The sequence below is a fragment of the Delphinapterus leucas genome, chromosome 16 (genome assembly GCF_059928025.1).
Source record: "Delphinapterus leucas isolate spDelLeu-1000000601 "Yukka" chromosome 16, BTC_Dleu_Yukka2, whole genome shotgun sequence".
Lineage (NCBI taxonomy): Eukaryota > Metazoa > Chordata > Mammalia > Artiodactyla > Monodontidae > Delphinapterus > Delphinapterus leucas.
In genome coordinates, this window is record NC_143144.1 from 79,971,623 (window position 1) to 79,995,278 (window position 23,656).

The 23,656-nt window shown below is 39.9% G+C and overlaps 1 protein-coding gene across 7 annotated transcripts in view; it reads left to right on the forward strand.

The window, feature by feature from the left end:
- ZRANB1 (zinc finger RANBP2-type containing 1) overlaps positions 1 to 23,656 on the forward strand; it is a 68,867-nt gene that overhangs the window by 24,428 nt on the left and 20,783 nt on the right. For 6 of the 7 annotated variants that reach the window (XM_089898329.1, XM_089898323.1, XM_089898324.1 and 3 more), the window contains one exon: positions 19,114 to 19,301. In XM_089898329.1, coding sequence (XP_089754455.1) covers positions 19,278 to 19,301 — 24 coding nt within the window. In that variant the 5' untranslated portion in view covers positions 19,114 to 19,277. Of the gene's footprint in view, positions 1 to 14,383; positions 14,506 to 19,113; positions 19,302 to 23,656 lie in introns of all 7 variants that reach the window. The other variant, XM_089898328.1, reaches the window with a different exon arrangement.

A 23,656-nucleotide genomic window follows, 5' to 3' on the forward strand; every position in this document is an offset into this window, starting at 1 on the left:
TTAATATAGCCCCAAGAATATGGAATACATAACTATATGAACCTGCAAGTCCTAAGAGTAGATTTCAAGAAATCTCAGTTTTTTAATTTTAGTTTTGTCCTGGCCAAAAAAAAAAAAAAGTCCCAGCTGATGAGCCCTTCTGAACACCAGACACAGCAGGCACTTAGTAACTGTTAGCTCCAGTGTCCTCCTGTCCTGAGGAGGAGGGATGAAAGCACACTGAGCTGTCTTCAGCCATCTGTGCTGTTCCATTACATCGCATTGATTTTTTTCTCTCCCCAAATTGAGGTACCACAGATGGTGTGAATGTCTTTTTTTTTTTTTTTAAACCAGGAGCTACAAAAGGGTTTCATTTATTATGAATTTTAAAAAATTGAGGTCAAATTCACATAACATAAAATTCATCATTTTGAAAATGAACAATTCAGTGGCATTTAGTGTATCCACAGTGTTGTACAACCACCACCTCTGTCTAGTTCTGAAACATTTTCATCACCCCAAAGGAAACTCTATACCCATTTAAACAGTACTCCACTTTTTCTCCTCCCCCAAGTCCCTGGTAATCACCAGTCTGCTTTCTGTTTCAGTAGATATACCTATTCTGAATGTTCCATATAAATGGAATCTTACATTATGTGATCTTTTGTATCTAGGTGTGATTGTCCTTTAATTACCTGTATGCCTTTTGGAACACTCTTAAAATTATTTTTGCAGGCAGTAGCATACTATGTAAATGCTAACTACAAGGTGGTGTTATAGTACATGTAAATTTATAGATGGTAATGAACTACACTGCAGTGATTTTTAACCTCTTTTGGGGTCACTGTTTCTTCAAGTTAGTGTATCGTATGTTAAGAACTCTTGCTTTGAATTATTTTCTCCCCTTGACACACACGTTAGACCAATCAATATATCTTTGTCTTTATGGCTGTTATTTCTTGTCTTTGTGACTATTGTGTCTTCTTGGTGCTGCCTTTATTTCTTTACCTATATCTGCTTCTTTTGGATAACCATCCTTGTACCTCTTTGCATTCTTACAGCTGAACAAAAACTTCTCCCAGTAGGACCGATATTAAATTTGGTCTTATTTCATTTATAAAACAGTTTCTTTGTCATTAAATCCGCATTCCCACATACTCCAGAGTTTCTAGGTTCTTAGGGCCAAGGATTGATTGTAATTGGTTCTTGGTAATGTGGATTCTGTCTTTCCTATCAGCAAATATTTTTGACTATTCACTGCATAATATGGTTCTCAACTGTTGTAGAAAGATTATGGCTCTGTCTTTATTGGGTAGTCATATCCTGATTTGTAAATATCCTTGAAATATGTTAAAAACTTTTAGTTGTTTACATTGTATTGGGTTAACGGAAGTCCACAAGTATTGAAAATGAATCTTTTTTTGTTGTTGTTTTTTTGGCCACACTGTGCGGCGTGTGGGATCTTAGTTCCCCGATCAGGGATCGAACCCGCGCCTGCTGCAGTGGAAGGCGGAGTCTTAACCAGTGGACCGCTGGGGAAGTCTCCAAAAAGTATTCTTTACTTCTCCCTTTCTACCTGTCTTTTGCTCTCCAGATTTCATTAGATATGGTATTTTATGGTTTATCGATGTTAGGCATTTAAGAAAACTATCTTAGTGTTTGCTCTGGCAGCACATATACTTAAAAAATCATCTCCAAAGTACATACACTAAGTATAAAATGTATAATGTGCATAAAATTTATACTAAGTATAAAATGTGAGACTTTCCCATTTGAAATTGAAATAAAAAAAATCAACCTCAGCCTTGTACCTGGTAAAATGGGAATGAGGAAGATTCAGTATTGAGAAGCGTAAAGCTAAAGCTTCCACGGTATTAAGTAAGTATGTTTTACATGACTGTTGGGTATAAGTTTCACATAGGTCACATTATCTTACGTGATGAGAGGAAGTTGGGGACGTCCAACGTCCAACATTTTACTGGTGCCAAAACCTGACACCAGTAAAAATGGAATCTGGGAGTGGGAGTGAAATGGTAACGGCAGAGGTGTGAATTTAAATGTGCTGTTGTCTCTGGAGTGTCAGCAGTGTGCTGCCAGGTTATTTTCTGGGAGGTCATGTCAGTGCTAATCATGGTCTAACTTTCCCACTGGACAGATCATAATGTCTCTAGAGATAAAGTAGCACTACCTAACATACCGTTTTAGTTCTGCTGTTGTATTGAATCAGTTGCCCTTTAGAAGAACATTTAAATTTGTGATCCCAAGTTGATCCCTTGAAAAGTTACAGGGTCAGAGAAGAATCTCAAATTAAATCTGTATAATAACTTTTGTATGCCTGAGCCCTGGACTCTCATATCCAGCGGCCGCCTATACAACATCTTCTCTTGAATATGTAATATTTCAAACTCAGTGAGGCTAAAAAACTGAACTGGTCTCTCAAATCTGTTCTCTCACTCCCCCCATCTCAGTTGATGGCAAGTTCATCGTTTTATTTGCTGCGTCCAGAGCCTTGGTCATCCTTGGTTTTCTTCTTTTTCTCTTATACTCCATTCTCACTGGCTTTGTCTTCAAAATATACCCAGCATCTGGCCACCTCTCAGTACACTGGTCCAAGCCATGATCCCTTCTATGTCTGTGTCCTCCTTTACAAACTGTTCTCTGAATAGGAGCTACTCTTCTAAAACTTTGCTTAGAACCCTCCAGTGATTCTCGCTGTGTTGCTCAGAGTAAAAGCCAATTTTATAGGCTCTCTCTGCTTTCTATCCCACACCTACTTTCCCCACTTTTATACAAACACACGTTTCCCTCTAACCTTATCTATTACTCTCAACCTCGCTCATTCACTCCTGCCCTCTAGCCACCTTTCTTGTCTGCAAATAAGCCTCAAGTTTTGTACTTGCTCTTTCTTCTGCCCGGATTGCTTTCTCTAGATTGCAGGATTAGCTAATTTACTTCTTTCAGGTGTTTTCTCACATGTCACCTTCTCTGTGAGGCCTCAAATTTCAGCCCTGTCCTGTCCTCTCTTCCCCCAACTTTAATTTTCTTCACAACACTTGTTACCTCCTAATACACTTATTAGAAGTCACCTCATTTGTCTCTCTCTTGCTTAGAACTTAAGCTTTCTGAAGGCCAGGAATTTTGTCTGTTTTGTTCACAGCTGTTTGCTAGTACCTAAAACATTGCCTTATATATAGCAGGCATTGAAATTTTTGTTAATGAGTGAATAAACATTTGTGGAAACTGGAATTTGGACAAATAGACCTTCCAAAGACAAATAAACCTTTTTGCTTTTCTCCTAAATTTCTTAATTCTTTGCCTTCTTCCTAGCTTTCTGTACTTTTCACCTTACAGACTACCTGGAGCTCAACCCACTGGGAGCCAGCTTGGCTTCTTCCTGTCAGGTGAAGACAGAGCAAGTAGGTCCCATAGGGTTTTATTGGAAAGAGTAGAGAGGCCTCAGTTTATCACTAGGCAGTCTGTGGATATGAAGAGTCTAAAGTCAGATTTCTTTATATTTAATTTCTCCGTCTTCCTGATGAATATTTGATAACTTGATGAATATATAAGGAAAAAAATCGTAGTGTTTTCTATACCTAGAGTCCTAAATCACAGTTTTTACTTGAAAAGTTTTTATTCAGTTGTCATTGGACGTGTTGCTTCCTGTTTGGCATTTCGCCTTAAATAGCTGCGTCTTTCTTCCGTTTAGCTTGTCTAGTGACCCTGCTAACAAAGATGGGAAGGGTTTGAGACTGGGGGGCAGCGGGAGGGAGTGCTGTTGAAGGCGTAGGGGGAAAAGAATCATGCTCATATAACAAGTACATACTGAAGCTGGAATTTTTATGCTGAGATGTTCAGTTTGCCCCATGGCAATGGCATTATAGAGAACATATGAATTAGTAACATCTCCATTGCTCCCAAGCTTTGGGGGGGCCTGCAGTATGTACTGGTATACCCTGTTGAGAATCACTGACTTACGAGCTTAACCAGAATCTCATTATCAAGGAGCATGTTGAAATGAAGTCATGAGGATTGTAGTCTTATTACTGAGCAAGATTTTGATGGTCTAAAAATACATATGATTCTTAAAACGTAGGCAGTACATTAGAATTAACTTTTTCTTGCACGTGGTCTACAAAAATATTGTTATATTTGATCTAATGTTTCCCCCCTTCTCATAACTGTTGAAAATTAATATTTGTGGTAGTTGTTTATTGATGCCAATTGTATTTTGGCCCCCTTACTGGAAAGCTGTATACAGTGTTATGTATAGGTGTCCACTCCAGAGTGTCAGATATAACTGTAGAAATATCTAAAACTTGCATGGTGTTAAACATGTCAGAATGTATTGATATTTGTTTATTTGGTTTCATTAACACTTTTTTCATTTTAACCAAAATTAGCAATGTATAGGCTTATTATATTTTAAAATGTTCTTTTCAATTTACTTTGGTATTGGTATTAAAAATCACGTATATGGGGCTTCCCTGGTGGCACAGTGGTTGAGAGTCCGCCTGCCGATGCAGGGGACATGGGTTCGTGGCCCGGTCCGGGAAGATCCCACATGCCGCGGAGCGGCTGGGCCTGTGAGCCATGGCCGCTGAGCCTGCGCGTCCGGAGCCTGTGCTCCGCGACGGGAGAGGACACAACAGTGAGAGGCCCGCGTACCGCAAAAAAAAAAAAAAAAAAAAAAAAAAGATCATGTATATGGATGGTTTTTCTCAAGGAAGTAAATTTTTAAGGTTGTATTAGTGTTACTTTTCTTCCTCTGGTGAAAAGGGTTCCCAGGCCCAGTTCCAGCGTGTGTGTGTGTGTGTGTGTGTCTGTGTGGTGGGGAGCTTCCTCATACCAACAGGCAATTCTCAGGCACCAGCAGGGTGGCCGAGAATTCAGCTCAATTCTGACACTGTCTACCCAGAGGGAGAATCAGATTCCACATGTGAAGGGCTTAGCCCCACAAGACCTCCCTCCACTTCAGATGCCAGTCACAAGCCCAGGTTGTTAACCTGTACTTGTGACCAATTGGCTCTAAATCAGAGGTTCCCACGACCCCCCACCTTGGGTTTGATTAGTTTGCTGGAACGCCCCACGAAACTCAGAGAAACAGTTTACTTACTAGGTTACTGGTTTATTATAAAAGGCTATGATAAAGGATACAGATGAACATCTAGATGGAAGAGATGTATAGAGGGCAAGGTTTGGAGAAAGGGCATGGAGCTTCCATGATGCTCTTTCCAAGTGTGCCACTCTCCTCAAATCTCTGTGTGTTCACCAGCCTGAAAGCTCTCCAGACCCTGTCCTTTTGGGGTTTTATGGAGGCCTCATTACATAGGCATTGTTGATTAAATCATTGGTCACTGGCAATCTCTGGCCTCTCTCCCCTCTCTGGAGGTCAGGGTGGCATAGTGGGTGGGACTGAAAGTCCCAACCCTCTAATCCCCTGGCAACCAGCTCCCACCCTGGGGGTGGGATCCAAAAGTCACCTTCCCTGAAGTGTTTTCAGGAGCTGAGGACCAGAAACCAGATACTATCCCATTACTTTTATCACTCAGGAAATTCTAAGGGTTTTGGGAAGCTGTGAGCCAGGAATTGTGGATGAAGATCAAACATATATATTTGGTCATCTGAATGACAATTTTTCCTATAAATCACAATATTGCATCTAGAAAAATCTGTTGCAGTGTGTAATCTTCTACGATGACTTTTTAAATTCCTAGTTTTGAGATATAGTGTCTGGTCAAATGAAAGGAGTGTTGTGCACTAACCCAAACAGAATCAAATTAACTTCAATGGAAGAAAAAGTCGTAGAAGGTTAGTTTTTGAGAGATAGTAGTACTGTGTACTGGAATGATAATAAGTTGATTTATACCAAGAAAACTACCACATCAAAACAAAACAGAAAAGAAAATTCTTGACAGACACAATGGTGATTTTATACATTTATTCAGATATCTTTGTGGCTGACGTTTTAACTCTAAAGGTAACTCAGGGCATATAAGTTATTGTAAAGAAAAAATTAGAAGAAACTTGTTTTCTAGTTCAGTAAGTACTCCTTTAGCCTTAAAAATTATTAATTTGCTCCACAGAGGTATTTTATTGATGACTTGTCAAAAAACACAAAACATTAGGTATCTTGAAAAATACAATATTAATGATGAGGTAGTGTCCAAATTTGTATTTTTTACTTGCCCAGTACTTGACTTCCTTGTAGGCGCTTCTCCCCACCCCCTTTGGGTTTTCTCTGATTTACATGACTGATTTAAGTAGTGTGACAGGTAGAATATTGCACTCTGGCCCCCCAAAATGTCTAAATCCTAATCCCCAGAACCTATGAATTTGTTACTTTACTTGGCAAAAGGGATTTTGCAGATGTAATTAAGGGCCTTGAAATGGAGAGATTATCCCAGATTATCCGGGTGGGCCCAGTGTAATATGGGTCCTTAATCAGCAAAGGAGAGAGATGGGAGAATGAGATGTGACGGTGGAAAAGCAGAGGTTTTAGTGATGCGGGGGCCCTTAGCTAAGGAATGTGGGCAACCTCTAGAAGCTGGAAAAGGCAAAACTACCTTAGAGCCTCCCTGTGGAGTGCACCTTGATTTTAGCCCAGCGAGACCCATGTGGAACTTCTGACCTCTCCCAAATTTTAAGATAAAAAATTTGTATTGCTTTAAGTCACTAAATTTGTAGTAATTTGTTTGAAGCAGCAATAGGAAATTAATACAAATAACATTAAAAAAATAACAAATAGCATCTTAATTTGACAATTTCAGAAAAATTTAACTTAACCTTCACTGGTTCTGTGACAAAACAAGAGTCGTTGTTTTGTTATTTTATACAATGGGAGAAGCTGAGGCGCAGAGAGGCTTACTGACTCAGTGTAATGTAGCCATGTTGTTATCCTTTCCTAGAAAAAGGTGGTATATAGGTGTGTTTGTAAGTAAAAACTCACTTCTTTGTGTCTCTAGCCTTACACTACATTCATAGCAGTAATGGCCACCAAATGTATGTATGTGTATGGGGGGGGAAGGTGGGGGCAGATTCCCAAACCAAGCTATTCTCAGATTCTCCAGACACCAGCAGGGCATTTTACAATTTAACTCAATTCTGACTCTACCTGGAAGTAGCATCAGATCCCACAGGTTAAGGGCTCAGTCCCACAGTACTGCCTCCCTTCCTCCCTACCCCCTTCACGTGCCAGTTGCTAGTCCAGGTTGTCAGCTGTGTTTCTGATTGTAGGCTATAAATCGTAGGTTCCCACGGTCACCTCCTTGGGTTCAAATAATTTGGTGGAACAGCTTTCAGAACCTGGGAAAACATTTTACTTACCAGATTACTGGTTTATTATAAAAGGATATGACCCAGGAACAGCCAGGTGGAAGAGGCGCATAGGGCAAGCTTTCCGTGTCCTCTCTTGGCCACTACTCTTGCAGCACCTCCACATGTTCACCAACCTGGAAGCTCTCCAAACCCCATATCGGGGATTTTTATGGGAGCAAGATGGATTAAATCATTGGACATTGGTGATTGTTTGAACCTCAAGCCCCTCTCCCCTCCCAGGAGGTGAGGGTGGTGTGGGGCTGAAAGATACAACCTTCTAATCACTGGGTTTGTTCCCCTGGTAACCAGCCTCCATCCTTAGAGGCCTTCCAGAAGTTAACCTCATTAACATAAACTCAGAGGTGCTTGAAGGGGGCTTGCTATATGAGCAACAAAAGACTCCTATTTATTTCATCTTTATCATTCTGGAGCTATTTAGGGACTGAGAACAAAACTAAATATTACAACAAAAGACACCCTTATGGCTCTTATATAGGAAATTACAAGGGTTTTAGGAGGTATGTGCCAGGAACAGTAGATGAAGACCATATATTTCTTATTCACAGTGGTTTTTCTTGCTTGATATGGTTGAAAGGAATACTGTTACTGGAACTTTTGAATGATGTTTGATGCCTATGAATATTAATGTTTTCAGTCCTTTTTTCCAAGTCAACTAAATAAGCATGCCTATGTGAAGTTGATTGCTGTGTCCCAGGGTAATCTATCACTTGCTAATATTTCTCATCATTCCATAGCTAAGCCACATTATTTGGGCTTGATTTTTAGTATGGCATTTCTCTAGTATTTGTTCTGTTTGCTTTACTTGTGTTTGCTTATACTTGGTATACCTTAGCTGTTTGGACAATATTTTCCATCTTCAGAATTTTTCCTGCCCAGTAGAATTGCTTCATTTTAAGTTATGGTTGTATGCTGGGCCATTTTGTTTGATTATAAATTTGATTTTATATTGATACCAGACTGTTCTACTAAAAGATACTCCTATTTAGTGTCCCTTTTCCCTTCATATATTGTTTTACATATGAATGAATGTGGAGCCTGAAAAAAGTCTTCTTAGACTTTGACATTTAAAACCATCGCACTTTTTTAAAACATTAAAAAAAAATGGTTTGAGTTAAAATATTCTATTAAAAGCTTTTAATAGAATCCAAAATATATGTGGACTCCTGCAGCAAATCTTTGGCACTGCATCCATAAAAGGAAAGTAAGCTGCTAGAATGCTGGCAATGCCTTGTATGTCCTTGGTTAACTTTGTGTGATACTCTTACATGGGATGTGTGCGTGTAGCTATAAAAACTGCGGTGCCTTTTCACTCCATACACATTCTTGGTTGTGAATCTCCTTCCTGTCCCAGGTAGTTGATATTACAGGTAATAGAATTATTTTTAGCACTGTGAAAGGAGTATTATCTTCAGCTAGTTCTGTCTTGTTTTCAAGTTTCAAAGGATTTCCTCTTGTGCTTTTGGAACTCTGGATTTAAAATAACATTTTATGTCATGGTTTTTAAGTGAATTGTGGGAATCCTCAGCAGTGTAAGATTCTAATCTGTAGAGAATACACACACATTTTATTCCCCCTGGCCAGTTTAGTCTGGCTTTTCAAAGTGCTTCCTGACATCTGGGATATGAAAGAAGCTTCCAGGAATGAGTGTGTCAAGGCAAATGGATAGCAGTGGCAGAAATAGAGCCCCTGCAGCATCCTTCTGGTTGCCTTTAGTCTGCCTGAGACATAATTCCTGGCTTTTAGAAATGATTGATTACACAGGCCTGCCAACTAATAATGTGCCTCCTAATGCTGAGAAAAGGAATATGTGTGCTGAGTCTCGATTGTATGGCAGTGACATTTGAATATGCATCATTGATTGAGTAAAGGCTTTCATTTTTTTAAAAGCACTATATTAAATGAACACATTGAATTATGAAATCCAAAAGTATCGTTTAAATATTAAGTATAAAAAGATGTATTTAGACTCCAGAGACCTTTACTGTTTACCATAAAGTAACTTTAACTTTAAACATTAATTAAACTATGCACAGGGTTATAAAAATCAAGCAGTTACAGATGGAGTTTATAAAGAAAAGCAAGTTTCTTTTTCTTCCCTCCACCTTCAGTCCTTATCTGTGGAGGTAACCACTGCTGTTCCCCATCAGCCTTTCATTCTGAGAAATTTCAAAACCAGTAGAGAAGTTACAAATATAATACATTGAACACCAAATGCTTTTGACCTAGGTTTTCCGATTATTAGTACTTTGCCACATTTGCGAGCTCTATTTGTCTTTCTGTATGAGTTTTTCCTGAACTATTTGAGAGTTAGCTACAGATGTCATGACATTTTGCCCCTAAGTATTTTTTTTTTTTTTTTTTGTGGTACGTGGGCCTCTCACTATTGTGGCCTCTCCCGTTGTGGAGCACAGGCTCCGGACGCGCAGGCTCAGTGGCCATGGCTCACGGGCCCAGCCCCAGCCGCTCCGCGGCATGTGGGATCTTCCGGGACCCGGGCATGAACCCGTGTCCCCTGCATCGGCAGGCGGACTCTCAACCACTGCGCCACCAGGGAAGCCCATAGCCTTGTATGTTTTAAAAACACATTTTCCCTACATATTCACACAATATAATTATCCAGAAACTCTAATATTTGAAGTCCATATTCAATTTCACCAATAGTTTCACTAATAGCTATTGCTCCAACCCCATTCAATCAAGGATAATCTGTTTTATTTAGTTGTTTTATCTGTTTAATCTCTTCTAATCTAAATAGTGCCTCAGGTGGGGTTTTTTTTTTTTCCTGTTTACTCTTCATGTCATTAACATTTTCAGAGGCTAGGCCATTCGTTTTACAGAATAAGTCTCAATTTGGATGTGATTAGATGAAATTTAAACATTTACTTTTTTGTGGGAGGGAGGATACTACATAGGTGATATTTGAAGCAGGACCTCTAATATCTCTGAGTAATGTCCTTTTATCCTTTTTTCCTTTTAAAAAATTGTGGTAAAGCATACATAACAAAATATGACCTCTTAACTGCTTTTAAATGTACAGTTCAGTGGCTTTGGTACATTCACATTGTTGTGTAACCATCAATAACAACCATCTGTGTGCAGAACTTTTTCCACCTTGCAAAACTGAAACTGTATACAGTAACAGTAACACCCCAGTCCCCCTTTTCCAGCTCCTGGCAACCACCATTCTTTTTTCTGTCTCTCTGAATTTGACTACTCTGGGTACCTCATATAAGTGGAATCATACGGTGGTGTTTGTCCTTTTGTGACCGGCTTATTTATTTCATTTAGTGTAATGTCTTCAAGGTTTATCCATGTTGTAACTGTCAGAATTTCCTTCCTTTTTTTAAGTGTGAATAATGTTCCATTTTATTTATATGCCACATTTTGTTTATCCATTCATCTGTTGATGGACATAGCAGTATTTCTTGTTTTATCAAATTTGGCATTATATACTGACTTCCTATAACAGTATATAAGGGTTTAATTTATTTTTAAATAATAAAAGCAGAGCATACTCATTGCAGAGTATGTCAGAGGTGAGAAGAGCTATGAAAAAATATAGTTTATAATATCACTATCTAGAGGAAATCTCATATTTGTATTTTCAGTTTTTTAATATTTTTATGTAACAGAAATAATATACATTCTTTTTTGTTGTTGAATTTTACATTTTGAAGTAATTAAAATATTTTCATCTTTAAAAAAATGAATGTGTAATATGACTTCGAGTTGCTGTACTTTAAGTTAACATAGCCCTTATTATTGGCCTTTGGGTTATTTGAAAATTTTTTATACTGGTAGTGTTTTGATGAACAAAATCGTCAGCATTTCTAATGATTTTCTTAGGTTCCCAGAAATGGGGTAACAGGATCAAATGATGGAAACGTGTCAGAGGTATTTTGTGCATGTTGGTAAATTGCTGCGTGGAAGGACTGTACTGATTATATTCTAATCATCAGTGTAAGAGAGTACCTGTATAGCTGTATCTTTGCTGATGTTTGTTATTAATGGAGGCAAGCTATCTCATTTAATTAGTCATTTGTATTTTTTTCTGTGAATTGTTGATTTATGTCTTTTGTCCATTTTCCTTTGTGATTTTATCAAGTTGTATCAAGTCTATATGAATATAATGTATATATTAAAGATATATACCAGACATATTTGCACATTTTCTTTACCTTTTTTTTGTGGGGAGAGTTATAACATTTTATCTTTGTTTTTCACAGTTTTTTGGATTGAACTAAGGATTAAAATATTTTTTACAGATAATTTCCGTTAATATGATTTATTAAATTCTTTCCCCATTGATTTGGGTGGTTCTGTCATATATAAAATGATTCTGCTTCATTTGTTTCGAGGCTCTTTAGTTTGATGTTTTTTTTTTACATCAGTATCACACTTTTGCTTAAACAATTATGGCTTTATTAGATATCTTAAAATCTCAAAAGACAAATGTCCAACCTGGTCCACCCTCCACTTGCTTTTCAGAATTGTCTTCATTTTCACCTTTTATTTGTTTGTTCGTCCATTCATTTATGCATTCAGACGATCATTGAGTGTGCTTCCAAGCACTGGGAAAGAAGTCAGGGCTCTCAGTGAGCTTGTGGTCCAGTGAAGAAATAATTTAACAGGTCAATAATAGTGTGATAAGTTCAGGAGAGGAAGTATAGGGTGTTAGAGGAGGAGTATGTACCCTAATCTCATTTGGACATTTGGAGAGGGCTTTCAGGAAGAAATGACATCTAAGCCAAAACCTTAGAAGAGGGAAAAGAGTGCTTCTGTCAGAGGGAATTGCATTTGTTAAGACTCCAGAGGCAAGAGAGCATGGCCCATCCATTCAACTGAAAGAAGTCTATAGGGCTGGAGTGTAGAATGGGAGCTGTGAGAAATAGCTGCAGGATAATGCTGGACCTTTCAAGGCCTGTTCATTTGGTTGAAGATTTTCGCTCTTAATGTAAGGGCAATGGTAAACATTTGGAAGGAGACTGCCTTAATCTGATTTGTGGTTTGGGAAGCTCACTCTGGTCATAGCCTAGAGACTAGATTGGGAGGGGGCAGCAGTGGAGGCAAGCAGACCTTTTAAGGAGGAAATTATAGCAATCCAGGTGAGAAAGAGTACGGCCTTACCTAAGGTGGAGGCAGTGGAAAATGGGGTAAGGGGGATGTATTTGAGAGAGACTTTAAAAAGGTAGGATGGATAAAACTTGGAAGAATTGATATTGGGGCTGAGGGGAGAGTTAAGCAAGATGCCCAGGTTTTTTGTTTGGACACTTGGGTTGGATAGCAGTATCATTTTTTCCTAAATGTAGAAAACATGAAAATCAGTTTTAGACATGCCATAGTGAGGATTCTGATGGGTTGTTGGTATGGGCCTGAAACTCTTTGGGGAAACATCTACCATTCGGTGGTAGATCCATCGTTTTATGTAGATAGTTGTGGGGCCATGAGCATTAACGGAAGCTGTGGAACCTTCTCTTGCAGTAGCAAATTATAGGGACTTTCTTGATTTGTGCTTCTACTTGGGGACCACATCAAGATGCACTAACTTTTAAATATCTCTTCCAATTTGATGATTCTCTGTCTTAATTCTATCAGTATTTTTGGCTAGAAGAAGAGTTATATGGACATAATCTGAATAGTATAAAGTTATGTTGTGAGAGGTTTTCTTCTTTATCTGTCCGTCCCTTTTAAAAAGCTTATTTATCCTCTAATTTTCTCACTGGTAAAAGAGAGTGGCTAGACTATTCAGTTCCTCTTAGAAGGCCAATCTAAAATAGAATAATTCTAAAAGTCTAATATTTGGTTTCAAATTTGGCCAGGATAACTTGACAGATGAAATTTTTACCTGAAGTCAAAAACTTTTGGACTTGGTTCCAGTGCAGAATGTGGTTTTGACATATACTATTTTATTTGACCAGAACCTCAGATTTTAAGAACTTTAATATCCCTTCAGTTGACTTTTTGGCAATATTTTAAGTAACCTTTCTGATTGTAACTCACATTCATCTTTAACCCATTAACACTGATCCTCATCTCTGATCACCTTCCCAAAGATAACTTTGTGACATGTTCCTTTATATCCTTCCATTGTGCTTTTAGCAGTAATTCTTCCTGCATGGCAAGATCTTCTTTCTTATGAAGGTACTCTATCAATTCAGGTATTTTTTTTCATGACTTTGGGGATTTATATTTTCACAGCAGTTTGGTTGTTAACAACCTGATCAAAGATTTAAGGAGGTAAGAGCACCAAAGTATAAGCTACATTTGGCATAGTTTGTCATGGTTAATAATAGAACATTTAAAGGCCTTATTTAGAGATTATTTTGACTTCCCTATAATTTGAGTTTTTAATTTTTCTGAAGAGGATATTTTCAGGAGTTCCCTGGTGGCCTAGTGGTTAGGATTCTGGGCTTTCACTGCTTTCAATCCCTGGTTGGGGAACTGAGATCCTGCAAGCCGCACGGTGTGGCAATCAATCAGTCAGTCAATAAATGTTTTCATAATGGAGTAAGTTTATTGAATGAATTGAATAGAAACCCATTGTGATAAAGCATAGATTAGATTAAGAATTTATTTCCAATTTGTGGTTTTCATCTCTTGGTTTTTTTGAAAAGATTATTGTTCAGTAGCACTATTCTAGGAATAGAAATGGTAGATTTTAACTTGTTGCCTTTGGTTATTGTGTAAAAAATGCATCTGGGAGGTGATTTGTTTGGTCTGCTCAAACTATTTTTGGGATTGCCATAGCTTGTGTCTACTTAAGATACATTTAAAAATATTGAGGTCATTTTATTTAAAAAGAAGGTCATGTTTGAGTATTGAAAGAGATTGCTGTGTCTGTCTAAGCCAAGTTTGTCTTTGAACTATAGCCAAATGGTTAGGAGTATGAAGAAAAAGTATAACTGGGTGGTATAGTTTCCTTTTTAATATGCAAAGACAGTTAAGTGAATTAAACTCTGAATAGAGGAAAACTACCCAGACCTCGTAGCCACCACATCTGCATCTTTCTACTGACCATGGTAAAGGACATTCTGAACATTACCACTTAAAACTAACTTTTCTCTTTAAGGGCTCCTGAAATTGTGCCAGCTGACTCCAAGTCCACCCTGACCCCACAGCATAAACCATGCTGTGATGTCACAGCTACCATAGAACTCCAGGGTAGTGTTGAGCTGGCCCATGTGGGCTCAGGTAAGTCCTGGCTTTTTTTTTACCATTTGGCATTCTTTTCAAAGTTAGTTACCATTATGGTTTTATGTCGAAAGAAACAAGGCAAAACTTTGAAAACGGTGCCATATATGGGGGAAAAAATAAGTCTGTTTTCTAAACATCTATGAGCCAGCTCCATATTCTAACCAACGGAGTTCCATAGTAGCTGTGAAGTGTCCCCAGTGAGTTGTGACCCGTGACTTCAAAATATGTTAAATTCTACTCTTGGCCCAGCTTACAGAACAAGATGAGCTTTTTTTTTTAATAATTTCACTTACTCTCAGGTCTTTATGCTTTTAAAGTATATTAACTTTCCTTTATCTGTAATTATGCACCACCACTTAGCTAGCTGTGTAGTTCACTCAATTTTGAATGTATATTGATACAGCAGGTTAGTTTTATAAAGTTAATCTTCTTAGAGTGCCTTCAGCTGTTTTTTTTTTTTTTTTAAACAGTGGGCACTTGGTTTATTTATCTTCTTGAGAATCTATTTTGAATTTCAAATAACATCTTACAGCTTGGCTTGGGTTGTTATTCTTTTTAAATTTATTTATTTATTTGTTTATGGCTGTGTTGGGTCTTCGTTTCTGTGCGAGGGCTTTCTCTAGTTGTGGCAAGCGGGGGCCACTCTTCATCGTGGTGCGTGGGCCTCTCACTATCGCGGCCTCTCTTGTTAAGGAGCGCAGGCTCCAGACGCGCAGGCTCAGTAGTTGTGGCTCACGGGCCTAGTTGCTCCGCGGCATGTGGGATCTTCCCAGACCAGGGCTCAAACCCATGTCCGCTGCATTAGCAGGCAGATTCTCAACCACTGCGCCACCAGGGAAGCCCTCAGCTGTCTTTTTAATTTGCCTTCATAACATGGAAGAGGAAGGGACAGAACATGTAATATTTAACGTTTGTTAAATTTTCAAAACAACATATTAAGATGCTTTAGTTACTCTTGGAGATAGTGTGATATGTCAGTAACCTCGAAAGCATGTGTACATCACCTCTTTCTCTTCTGCTGGAACTTTCCCGCGTTTTCCTGATCTTTGTTACTTTAAGTGAGGTTTTACCACTTAGATTTATTTACTGTATTTTCCTACCTACCAACTCTTTAACTTTTTTTCTGCTTTCCGTTTTATTCCGTAATCTTAAAAGGTGGTAAAAACGTAATGTTATGTGAAGAACTCAAAGACATTTTCCAAGTTGTTTTGCATATAATCTGATGCTCCCCCCCCCCCAAGTAGAAAACATGTGGTAGCTAAAACTTAAATTATCTCAGTGTAGGCCACATTCTTTAGACACCATGTTTACAGTGAAAACCCATCTGTGAAGAAACTTTAATCACTGGCTCCTCTTGAGCAGTGTGTAATAGAGATACAACAAAAATTAGGACAGTTCATTGACATTCTCATGAAATTTGATTTGTAATAAATTTACTCATCTTTGTAGCCAAAAACTCACCAGTAACTGAAACTGTGAGCTCTAAATTATGGTTAATGAAAAGAATGGAATTATATATTCCCAAACATTAGACAATAAAATACCTTTCTTTTAAATATTATTTTGTCCCTATACTTAAATTTGTGTTTTTCATGTTCTGGAAAGTTTGGAGGTTTTTTATGCTGTGATGAATAGAGAACAGAATCTCTATTCTGTTCTCTATTCTGTTCACCCTCCTGTGTATGTTCCATGCTAGTCGGGGCAGGATTCCCTATTTGCAGTTTAGTGCAGAGCTTGTGGTCAGGGGAAATAATTGTTTTTTATGTCTTGGATTAGGCCAAATAGAAGTCCAGTTTGTGTGTGTATATGTCAGCTTTATTGAGATACAATTCACATACCATGCAGCTCATCATTTGAAGTTCTGTTTTTATTAAAAACGTTTAGTTTGAAGGCAGACTGTAAATCATAATTCCAAAGCACAGTTGCTGACTTTGTTGTGCTGTTTGGTCTGTAATCCTCCCCACCTTCGGCTAGCTAATTAGTTTCTAATTATAGAAATCCTTCAGAAACATTAGAGAGGAAATGAATTCTTAAGCAAGCATTTCTAAGATGAGATTCTTTCAGACATCAGCTATTTGATGAGTTAGCTAAAAATAGTGAAGACAGTGATTTAAAAGATGTCCCCTTCCTCCAACCAAAAGAACAAAGTTAGTTGATGTTTACCTTTAGACTACTTCATCTTTGTCTTTGGGAAACAAAAAAATATATGTGTGTATTTACACACACACACACACGCATATACATGTACTGTGCAGGTCTTCCTCTTTATCTTTTCAGGTAAATCAGACCTTTTGGTCCTTGTGTTGCTTTTGGAACTGCCTAGAACATTTCTTACATCATACAAAGAAATTTTATAAATATATATTTTTAGGTTGAAGCTAAGAACTGTAAAAGGTGTGGTGATACTGCACACACCTAGAAATAGTTACTAATAGCTTTGATAGAACTGAAGTGAACAACAGTTGCCTTCATAAGGAAATATATACACACAAAAGGAAATGGAGTAGGGCGTGTTCAGTTTGAAAAAAATATACAGCATTAAATTATTCAAAAAGTTATGAGCTCTACTATATTATTCTCATCTGTTCATTAAAACAAGTTAAGCAGATTTTAGATTTGTGTGTCTGTTCTTCAGGTTTGCCCTTTTGAGAAGGTTCACCTACCCTTGTCTCATGCCAACTATATTACATTTTAGCCTTGATGATTTCTCCAGGGCACTAAGCCTTGTAAGGGTGTGTTGAAGTCCTTTATGTATTGCAGTGGGGGCTATAGCTGTCCTTAGGTGTTTATATTGAGGAATGTATTAACCTACGTTGCTGTGAAAATAAAAATTTCTGTAAGGTATTCTCATTTGAAATCATGGATTGTTAACCTGAAAAATATATGTTTCAGGGGGAGGGGGTCATTTTTCTGGCGAGAGGATCTAGTTTTGCAGAAGGGATCTTTCATCCCAGAGTTGGAAAACTTGGAAGCTGGCTTTTTATGGCTCACAAATGTGATGAAGGACTGTTTTGAGTATAGGAATCATGTTTTTATTGTGTTTATGTTTCTCACAGTGCCCAGCATATTGCTTTATGTGTCATGGGCATTCGGTGAATGTGGAAATTATCATTTTAAAGCTTTGTTATTTTTAATAACAGGGGAACTTGTTGCATTGTACCAATCTGTAATAATCTAAGGAATAGGTCTTATTTATCTAATTCCTAATTCAAGATAGCAGTTTAAAATGCTTTCTTTAAAGTACCCTAAGAATATTTCTAGCTAGTAGTAGCATTTTATGTAACAAATTTTTCTTGATGTAATTTAGGAAACAAACTTATTTAGTCCTACAGTCTTGTGTGTGTGTGTGTGTGTGTTTAATACTATTTGTGGTAAATTTGAAGCTAACCTACGCCTTCATTTTTTGCCAGGGCTGTTTATTATCCATAGATGTACTGTACTGCTTAGTAAACAGGATTTTTGTCATTACCTAACATTAATTTGTGTTAAGAATAATAGCATGGTTCAGTGGGCATGGAAACTTCTTTATAGATTTGGAAAAATTGATACTTGTTTTGTATCTCTACTCCCCAACTGGTTTATAGTGTTTTATTTTAGCCTGTTTCTGTTCAGAATCATCTAGCTCAAGTTTTACTGTATTAATAATTCTTAATGGGTGTAAGGAAGACTTGGCTAAGAGAAATTCTGAAATCAAAATATTGCTAACTTTTACTTACATTAAAAATAGTTTTGACTGCTCTAAGTCATCTCCAAGCTAACAAAACAGTAGTGTGGAAGGCTCAGCATTTGTTTTGATCCAGCTTTAAAAGTGCAGCATAGGGAATTCCCTGGCAGTCCAGTGGTTAGGACTTGGTGCTTTCACTGCTGTGGGCCTGGGTTTGATCCCTGGTCCAGGAACTAAGATCCCGCAAAGCTGCCCAGTGCGCCAAAAAAAAAAGAAAGGCAGAATAAAGGGCAAAAGCAGCCCAACACCAGTGGGAAGCACATCCCTTGTCTCCTTGGTTTCTGCAGAGCCAGAACCAGAACAGGAACTTAGTGTCTTTTGTGAAGTCTAGTTACTCACACTAGATTGTTGATCTTTGATCCAATTAATATATTCTAATAATTTCTCTAAACATTACCAGAGCATGGAACCAGCACTAATGTGATGGTAAGTGCCTAACTAGGCAGTTCTAATTCTGGAAGGAAATGAAAAGGAAAGGAATACACTATAATTTTCCTTATATATATATATATATATATATATATATATATATATATATATATATATTTTTTTTTTTTGCGGTACACGTGCCTCTCACTGTTGTGGCCTCTCCCCTTGCGGAGTGCAGGCTCAGTGGCCATGGCTCACGGGCCCAGCCGCTCCGCGGCATGTGGGATCCTCCCGGACCGGGGCACGAACCCGTGTCCCCTGCATCGGCAGGCGGACTCTCAACCACTGCGCCACCAGGGAAGCCTAATTTTCCTTATATTCTATAGGACATTTAAATGATGCCCCGGGATCCAGGAAGCACAGAGAATCAGAGTTTAGAGTGAATGCTACAGGTTTATGCTTTTTGAAGAAAAATAAAATTGAACTTTTTTCTGTCTTGATGCTTGTTTTAGGGGTTGTAGAAGGTGATTTAGCTGCTATAGAAGCATACAAATCATCAGGAGGGGACATTGCCCGTCAGCTCACTGCAGATGAAGTGCGCTTGCTGAACCGTCCTTCGGCTTTCGATGTTGGCTATACTCTGGTACATCTGGCTATACGTTTTCAGAGGCAGGATATGCTAGCAATATTGCTTACAGAGGTGAGTGTGACATTTTGATTAAACATGCTTTTATATGAAGGAAATGTGTTCTTTAGTTTTCATTTTTGATGTTATAACGTTTCTCAGTTCTTAAATGTTTTAGATTCAATCTTCTGTCTTCTTTTAAAAATGACATTAAACTTAGACTTTGACAGAAGTAAATAATTTTTAAGGATATGTGTTTTTAAAACAGGACATTTTGCTACAATATTTGAGTCATATGTTTGATTTAAAAAAAACTGGGATGTATCTGTCATTCATTCAACTAACATTTATTGAGTACCTACTACGTGCCAGGCACTGTGCATAAAAGGGCTATAATTGTGAGGACATTGGCTCTTCCTTCAATGAATCTCCAGGTATAGTTAGTCTATAGAGAGTGCAGGGGTTTTTTTTTTAAAAAAAAACCTTTCTTTCTCTCCCTTTTTCTTTCTCCCCCTCTCCCCCTCTCCCCCTCTCCCCCTCTCCCCCTCTCCCCCTCTCCCCCTCTCCCCCTCTCCCCCTCTCCCCCTCTCCCCCTCTCCCCCTCTCCCCCTCTCCCCCTCTCCCCCTCTCCCTCGGGTCTTCGTTGCTGCGAGTGGGCTTTCTCTAGTTGCGGTGAGCGGGGACTACTCTTCGTTGTGGTGTGCAGGCTTCTCGTTGCGGTGGCTTCTCTTGTTGCGGAGCACGGACTCTAGGCATGCGGGCTTCAGTAGTTGTGGCACACAGGCTCAGTAGCTGTGGCTCACGGGCTCTAGAGCGTAGGCTCAGTAGTTGTGGCGCCTGGGCTTAGTTGCTCTGCAGCATGTAGGATCTTCCCGGACCAGGGCTTGAACCTGTATCCCCTGGATTGGAAGGCAGATTCTTAACCACTGCACCACCAGGGAAATCCCCAGAGTGCAGTTTCAGAGATGTAAATGCCAGGTGCTGTGGAGAGTGCTTGAGAAAGTGTTTTGAGGTATCTTACCTTCTTACCTGTAGCAGGTAACATTTTAGCTGAGAGTAAAATGAAGGAAGGAGTAGGAGGAATTAGCCTCAAACAGTAGGTGGAGAGAAGGGAGTTGAGGAAACATTTTATTCAGAGGCAAGGGCGGTGGTATTTGTGGCGAATTTGGAACTTGCAGGTAGCCAGCAGGGTTGTGATGGCGAAGGGGAAGTGAGAGAGGCAAGTAAGGGACGCAGTGTGAAGGATCTTCTAGGCCAAAGAATTTGAAAATTATTCTGAGGGCAGAATAAGGCTTTAAAAAGGGTTAGGTAGAGTGGCAGGGGAGTGACAAGATCAGACTGTGTTTTGGCAGCTCACTTTATTTTTTTTTATTTTATTTTTTGCGGTATGCGGGCCTCTCACTGTTGTGGCCTCTCCCGTTGCGGAGCACAGGCTCCGGACGCGCAGGCTCAGTGGCCATGGCTCACGGGCCCAGCCGCTCCGCAGCATGTGGGATCTTCCTGGACCGGGGCACGAACCCGTGTCCCCTCCATCGGCAGGCGGACTCTCAAGCACTGCGCCACCAGGGACGCCGGGCTGCTCACTTTAGAGAGGGGCAAGCCTGGTTAGCAGGACACTGCAGTGATGCTGGCAGGAACTCTGCTGGGACAGTAGTGGCAACAGCAGAGGAAAGAAGTGGGCTGGTTTGAGAGAGATGCTGGTGATGTAGGCAGAACTAAGTGGATAGATTGGCCATGGGGAGTAGTGGTGAGTTAGGGGTCAGAGCTGATTCTGGGGTTTCTGGATTAGATAACTAGGTACATGTTACAAATGACAGAGGTTGCAAATGAATTAGGACGTGACTATATTATCCAGGTAATTTTAAAAAAATATTTATTCATTTATTTATGCGGCTTCACATCTTATTTGCGGCATGCGGGATCTTTAGTTGCGGCATGCGGGATCTTAGTTGCAGCATGTGGACTTTTTAGTTGTGGCATGCAGACTCTTAGTTGCGGCACGTGGACTGTTAGTTGCAGCATGCATGTGGGATATAGTTCCCTGACCAGGGATCAAACCCAGGCCCCCTGCCTTGAGAGTGTGGAGTCTCACCCATTGGACCACCAGGGAAGTCTCCAGGTAATTTTTTAATGATAAGAGAAGTAGGGTAAAAGCACAGAGAGTTAGGTCAGCTTTGGATTCAAATCCAATTTGGTCAGTATACTCCTGTGTATGCTTACTTGCACATTTAAGTTCGCCAATATCTGGGAACATTTATGTACAAAGCATGGGGTGAGGGGATTAATAAATATGAACGTTAGATGAAAGCATGATTGAGATGGCTAGCCATGTGTTTAGTTTGGTAAGAGTCCAGTGTAACCAGGGGCACCTGATAGAGCAAAGGAGGGCTTGAGAGACAGCCATGCTGAAAACAAAGGGTAGGCTTATTGAGGATAAGGGAGAAGGGGACTGTTTGAAAAGCAGCTGTGTGATTAGAGAGACCAGAGTTCTGGAACATGGGGTGGAACAGTAAGAAGTAGTTCCTGTAGTACCTGAGGTCTGGCTGCATTTCTGTTGTGATGCCCAGTTGTGTACTGGAAGGGCTGGCATGTGGAGTTATAGTTGCTGGTGGTGGCTGGAGACAGGAGAGAGAAGGCAGCTGTGAACCAAGGCTCAAGTCTTTAGGGGATACATAGGTTTCTCTCAGGCTGGTAGAGGACTATGAGAAGGTTCTGGAGGGACTGGCGTAAGGCGCTGGCCTCCTAAGAGCATTCTGGGGACTAACAGCAGGAAGACGGTAGAACCCCAGTGTGTTTATTATTTACTGCTGTGTAACAAATCCCCGCAAAACTTAGCAGCTTAAGACAGCAAACACTTGTTATCACAGTTTCTGAGAGTAAGGAGTCCAGGAGCAGCTTAGCTGAATGATTTTGGCTCAAGGTCTCATGAGGTTACAAACTGCCGGGGGCTCGACAGGGACTAGAGGATCTGGTTCCAAGTACACTCACCTGGTTGTTGGCAGGAGGCTTCAAATCCTTGTTACCTGGGCCCCTCAGTAGGGCTGCTTGTGATGTGGTAGCTGGTGTCACCTAGAGCAAGTGATCCAAGAGAGGGAGAGAGCATGAGAGAATGATTCAAGTAGAAACTGTAGTGTCTTTTCTGTATAACCTAATGTAGGAAGTGATATACTATAATTTTTGCTATATTCTGTGGTACACAGAGACCACCCTGGTACAAGATGGGGGAGGTGGAAAGGAGGCTTGTTCTAGGGGAAGAACAAAATCAGTGATGGAATTTAGTCTCAATGGAATAGGCACTCTACAGGACAGAACTGAAGGGGCCAGTAGGGAGACTGGAAGGGGGAGAGTATGAGTCTGGACTAAGGGATGTGTCTGTAGACAGGGCACAGAGCCAAGTACTTTTGAGATGGGAACAGGAGAACATTATATTTTGGGAATATGTGTCTGGGCCAGGGGGTTTAATTGGATTTTAGATAATGGATACTGTTTGTAGTCTGGTGGAACCTATGGACTTCTTCTCAAAATACTGTTTTTAAATGTATAAAATAAAAAATAGGATTACAAAGGAAATCAGTTATGTTGAAATAGTTATCAGAATATTAAATATATGTGATGTAAAGAAAATGAATTTTAGGGCTTCCCTGGTGGCGCAGTGGTTGAGAGTCCGCCTGCCGATGCAGGGAACACGGGTTCGTGCCCCGGTCCGGGAAGATCCCACATGCCGTGGAGCGGCTAGGCCTGTGAGCCATGGCCGCTGAGCCTGCGCGTCCGGAGCAATGGGAGAGGCCACGACAGTGAGAGGCCCGCATACAGCAAAAAAAAAAAAGAAAAAAGAAAAGAAAATGCATTTTAAATGTAGGCAAGAGGTTAGTGAAAATGAAGGATTTAAATTTGATTGAAATTCCTATTCTAATTCATGGTCCCTTCCCAAGTTCATGGACCCTAGGTTAACCAGTAGCCTAAGGAGATGGTTGAGACTCATGAGGTTAAAGAGGCTAGAACAGCGGTCCCCAACCTTTTTGGCACCAGGGACCGGTTTCGTTGAAGACAGTTTTTCCACAGACGGTGGGGAGGGGAGGCGGGAGTGGGGGATGGTTCAGGCGGTAATGAGAGCGATGGGGGCAACAGGTGAAGCATGGCTCGCTCGCTGCTCACCTCCTGCTGTGCGGCCCGGTTCCTAACAGGCCGCAGACCGGTACCGGTCCATGGCCCGGGGGTTGGGGACCCCTGGGCTAGAAGATGAGAGGCAGGCCTCAGGGACATATGCTTAAGGATGGTGGCGGGAGAAGGAAGCTTAGAGGCCAATCACCAGCTGTAAGGTTTCTCTTGGGGTGTTTGCAATATTCAGGTTTCAGTCCAAGTTGTTTTTGAAAAAAATCTTCCCAGGATTTTGGAAAGGGGCCGGGGGTTAGCACATTGGGATAAGCTAT